The sequence below is a fragment of the Polypterus senegalus genome, unplaced genomic scaffold (assembly GCF_016835505.1).
Source record: "Polypterus senegalus isolate Bchr_013 unplaced genomic scaffold, ASM1683550v1 scaffold_628, whole genome shotgun sequence".
Lineage (NCBI taxonomy): Eukaryota > Metazoa > Chordata > Cladistia > Polypteriformes > Polypteridae > Polypterus > Polypterus senegalus.
The window spans coordinates 33,965-39,145 of record NW_024381258.1 but is presented as its reverse complement, the minus strand read 5'-3'; the positions used below and the strand labels follow the sequence as shown (position 1 = coordinate 39,145).

Here is a 5,181-nt window from a genome sequence, read left to right as displayed (position 1 = left end):
GACAGTGGTTCCACCGCAAAGATGTCTACGTCTGTTGCTGGAATGGTTTAACAGTTCATACCTGAAGGCTCAGGAGGAGATCTGCCTGGTTGCCTTATCAAATTGAAGTTGATCCAGCTGTTGATCCATTACCGCGGTTACGTTGGTCGCAGTCTCCCTCTGCTCCATCATTTGGTTCAACCGTGGCTTTAAGCTGAGAAAAGTGCAGATGTTGGATATGGGCCAGTAGTGCTCAGGAGCTTGCACACAGTAACACATTAAGGTGTTTGCTGTTATGCATTTCAGTCTTAGCTGAGCGGCTTTCTCTCTGGATTTTTTTTTTTTGGGGGGGGGACAAATCAGTGCTGTAAATCGGTTATCTTCAAAAACATTTGGGTAGGTGTAAACATGGCGGCTGAGGGCTACCAATATCAGGCTCTGCCCAAGTATGTGAAAGAACGAGAAGAGGACATCAATTTGGAGCCAGGTGACATCTTGACTGTGGATAGGTCATCTCTCCTTGCACAGGGCTTTAAGGAAGGAGATGAGCAACATCCAGAGCACATTGGCTGGATTTTTGGGATCAATGAGCACACCAGGCAAAAGGGAGATTTCCCAGGAACATACGTTAAGTACTTGGAACCAGCGGTAATGTCGCTGTCACCCATCCGGCAACGTTTCCAGAGACCTTTACCCGCTGCCTCTGGAGCAGGACTACCACGGCCAGAAAGTTCCCATGAGACATTGGTAACCGCGGTGCTAGATCTGACAGAGCAGTTCTCCCCTCCTGATAGTGCTCCCCCAATTCTTATAAGGATTATTGAGGGCATCGAGAAAAGAGGTTTGGACAGTGCATTTATGTACAGAACTGTCGGGTCAGAGCCACAAAAAGCCATGAGAGCTGATTTCTTTGCAGTGGACGTTGAACAGCAAGAAACCCAGACATTGTGCGAAATGGTAAAGAGTTTCTTGCAGGAATTGCCAGTGCCTGTAATACTTTGTTTACTTTGAACTCCAAATGGCTGTGCAAAGTACATCCACACCCAATGACAACTTCCGACAGCTCATGCTAATTCTTGAGACTTCTGCACTACCACTTCAGAACTTTCTGACACTGCAGTACCTGCTTCACCATTTTGCAAAAGTATGTGAATGGCCTTACTGCCAAAATACTTGGTGAGCTTCTAGGTCCCCTGCAAATTAGACTCCCCTGGCCTGGACTTGAGATAAGCTCAGATTTGCCATCTGTGGTTCTGGAGAAGCTCATTGTAGGGCGAAGATTAGAGCAGAAACAAGAACAAGTCCCCCCAGCTCTCCCGCCAAAGCCTTCAAAATCCAAACTTACATCAAACAATGTGGTCAATGGCAACAGTGTCTATTTGAATGAAGCGGAATGGTACTGGGGTGACATCTCCAGGGAGGAAGTGAATGAAAAAATGAGAGACACTCCTTATGGAACATTTCTGGTTCGAGATGCCTCCAGTAAAATTCAAGGAGAGTATACACTAACACTCACGAAAGGTGGTAACAACAAGCTGATAAAAATTTTCCACCGGGATGGCAAATATGGCTTCTCTGAGCCACTAACATTCCCATCTGTTGTGGATCTAATCAACCACTACAGACATGAGTCTCTTGCCCAGTACAATGCAAAGCTGGATACCAGGCTGCTTTACCCTGTGTCTAAATACCAGCAGGATCAGGTTGTGAAGGAAGACAGCATTGAAGCGGTAGGGGAACAACTTAAGGTATACCACAAGCAGTTCCAGGAGAAGAGCACAAAGTATGGCATACTGTATGAGGACTATACACGTACATCTCAGGAGTTGCAAATGAGGAGAACAGCAATTGAAGCTTTCAATGAGACAATTAAAATATTTGAAGAGCAATGCCATACCCAGGAACGCTACTGTAAGGAGTATATTGAAAAGTTCCAACAGGAAGGCAATGACAAAGAGATCCAAAGAATCCTGCACAACTCTGCACAAACTTAAGTCTCGGATCAATGAAATCCACGATAGCAAAATGAAGCTAGAGCAGGATTTAAAGAAACAAGCTTCAGAGCACCGAGAGATAGACAAAATGATGAACAGCCTCAAACCAGACCTGATGCAGCTGCAAGATCCGTGATCAGTACCTTGTGTGGCTAACAGAGAAAGGAACACGACAGAGAAAGATCAATGAATGGTTGGAGCTTAAGAATGAAATAGAAGATCCTTATTCAGTGATGGAAGATGAGGATGATTTACCACACAATGATGAAAGCACTTGGAATGTTGGGAAGATTAACCGTTCACAAGCTGAAGAAATGCTGTCAGGCAAACGTGATGGTACCTCTTTTGAAATATAAATAAACTTGCCTTAACTCACAAGTAGGTAAACTTGTGTTCAAATTGTATTTTTATTCCAAAGCTTAATGTTTGTAAAGGTCCCTATTAATAATGAAAAATAAAAGTCTTTTCTATGTGTCATAAAAAAAAAAATGTCCGGGGCTGCAAGTGTGGGTGCAAAAAGATAAAAAAAAACACTAAATATGCACAAATAGCATATCAATGTTTTCAGCATGATGTCCTGAGTGCATCGATACCTGAGCCATTGCACTGGAACATTTAGATTTGCAGAAAATTGCCAAAACCTGTGCTGTAATATATACATATAATTTCATTGTACAGTAAATGGTGGACATACCCAAATGCTGTCAAAACCCTAAAAATGCACAAATCGCATATCTAAATATTCAGAATGATCTGCCGAGTGCATCAATACCTGAGCCATTGCAGTGGAACATTTAGATTTGCAGAAAATTGCCAAAACCTATGGTGTAATATGTCCATATTCATCTAATGGACAGCAATGGGCGGACATACTGAAATGCTGAAAAAAGCCTAAAAATATACAAATTGCATATCTAAATATTCAGCATGATCTGCCGAGTGCATCGATACCTGAGCCATTGCATTGGAACATTTAGATGTGCAGAAAATTGCCAAAACCTATGGTGTAATATGTCAGTATTCATGCAATGTACAGTAAAGGCTGGACATACAGAAATGATAAAAAAAACACTAAATATCCACAAATAGCATATCATTTTTTTCAGCATGATGTCCTGAGTGCATCGATACCTGAGCCATTGCAGTGGAACATTTAGATTTTGAGAAAACTGTGTCATTTGCCAGTGCAAGTCTATCAAGCTCTTTTCTCGGATACAATTTGGCATCATTGACTGGAGTGACTGATTCGGAATCTTTCTTCTGTGCTGGGATTTCACTACATTGGTCAATTCGAGAGAGAAACAAGAAAAAAAAGACAATAGCAGCAAAACAGAACCCAATTATTAGTGGCCACTGGAAAAGAGGAATTGTTATAATTATCAGAAAGGGGCCGCAAGAATAAGGCGAAGATGCGAGAGACGACCCTGGGCCTGCCGCTCAGCCCGACTTTATTGAGTAACAAAGCGATCGTCATCTGACAGGTCACCTCTGACCGTCGAAGCTCTTCTTTAAAGCGGCTCAGTGAACTATGGAAGGAGTGCTGCACAAATGGACCAACTACATTGTTGGCTGGCAGCCCCGCTGGTTCATATTGGACAACGGCATACTTTCAAGCATAAAGATGTCCGTGTGTGAAATCAAAGTTCACCCTACAGATAATAGCAGGATGGAGCTCATCATCCCAGGCGAGCAGCATTTCTACGTGAAGGCAGTCAACGCTGCGGAGAGACAAAGGTGGTTAGTGGCCCTTGGGAGCTCAAAAGCGTGCCTCACCGATACGAGAGCAAAAAAAGAAAAAGAGATAAGTGAGACCAGAGAGTCTCTGAAAATGAAGATGTTTGAACTGCGGCTCTACTGTGATCTACTAATGCAACAAGTTCACACGATCCAGGAATCGGTCCTTCAAGAAACAAAGCACTCGTCACCTAGCATCGAGAACATGAATGAAGCTTCCTCTCTCTTGAGTGCCACATGTGAGACTTTTATTACGATGCTTGAGGAGTGCATGAAGATTGCCAATTCCAAATTCAAGCCTGAGATGTTCCAGTTATCCCACCCTGACCCTGTTGTGCCCCCAGTTTCTCCATCACCTGTACAGATGGTTCGGATGAAACGTTCCATCAGCCATCCTGGTGCCTACAGCTTTGAAAGGACCAGCCTCATGCCAAAGGACTCAACTTCTTCATTACAGCGCTCCTCTCAGCGACGAACAAGAACATATTCAGACACAGAATCTCACGGTGATAGCTGCACAGAAGATGTGGAGAGGAGTATGCAGGAGTGGAGCCTGCGGCTTAATTTGACTCACACGGGAAACCTCACCTGGCCCGGAAACGGAGAGGATTGACAGATTGATATCTTTCTCGATTCTGAAAAGGTCTTTTACCTTCACCATTTACAGTATTTGTACCGTTAAATTTACTGACATTTTTTACAGTGCACTCATGTATACTGTTTGTTTGGTGGTTGCTTGTCCTTTGACTGGATTCTGCAAACGAAATAAGAATCACTACATCTACAACATCCTCCTCATGTCTGGTAATTTATGGCTACTCTGTCAGACAACAGATACCTAAGGTTTGAGTGCAGTCAGGTTGCTTGGTATACAGCTTGGTGCTCAGTGATAGATGGCAGACATGTTGCCAGAAGTGAATAGGACACATGCAGATGCCTGGCCATTCAATCTGCTTTGGGAGTAGAATGAAAAGATGGTCTCCTTCAGTGTCCATATTAAAATATGCACAAATTGTATATCAAAATTTGGGTTCTGGGGGAATTTTGGTTGCAAAGCTGAAACTTAAAGGAATTGATGGAAGGGCACCACCAGGAGTGGAGCCTGCGGCTTAATTTGACTCAGCACGGGAAACCTCACCCGGCCCGGACACGGAGAGGATTGACAGATTGATAGCTATGTCTCGATTCTGAAAAGGTCTTTTACCTTCACCATTTACAGTATCTGTACCATTAAATTTACTGAAGTTTTTTACAGTACACTCATTTTACTCATGTGGACGACGAATGTTTTCTTTGTTCCCTTGTACTAATTCATTTTCTGAAAAGTCAGTTTCACAACACCTTGTAAAAGCCTGCTTTGTTTTAGCTAACAGAAAAAAAATATTTGTGCTAAGGACTCAAGGTCCATGCCTTCCACACATGAGGCTGCCTTATCATTTTTGTTTCTTAGCTTACATCTGAACGCCATAACAAA

General features: G+C 43.0%; 1 protein-coding gene and 1 pseudogene across 1 annotated transcript; both read left to right on the top strand.

The window, feature by feature from the left end:
- Positions 1-249: 249 nt before the first annotated feature.
- LOC120520536 lies at positions 250-2,032 on the top strand (annotated as a pseudogene).
- A 1,441-nt stretch (positions 2,033-3,473) lies between these two features.
- Positions 3,474-4,320, top strand: LOC120520539 (pleckstrin homology domain-containing family A member 3-like). The gene has a single exon (XM_039742832.1). The coding sequence runs from the start codon at positions 3,502-3,504 to the stop codon at positions 4,318-4,320; it is 819 nt and encodes a 272-aa protein (XP_039598766.1). The 5' UTR covers positions 3,474-3,501.
- The last annotated feature ends 861 nt before the right edge of the window (positions 4,321-5,181 follow it).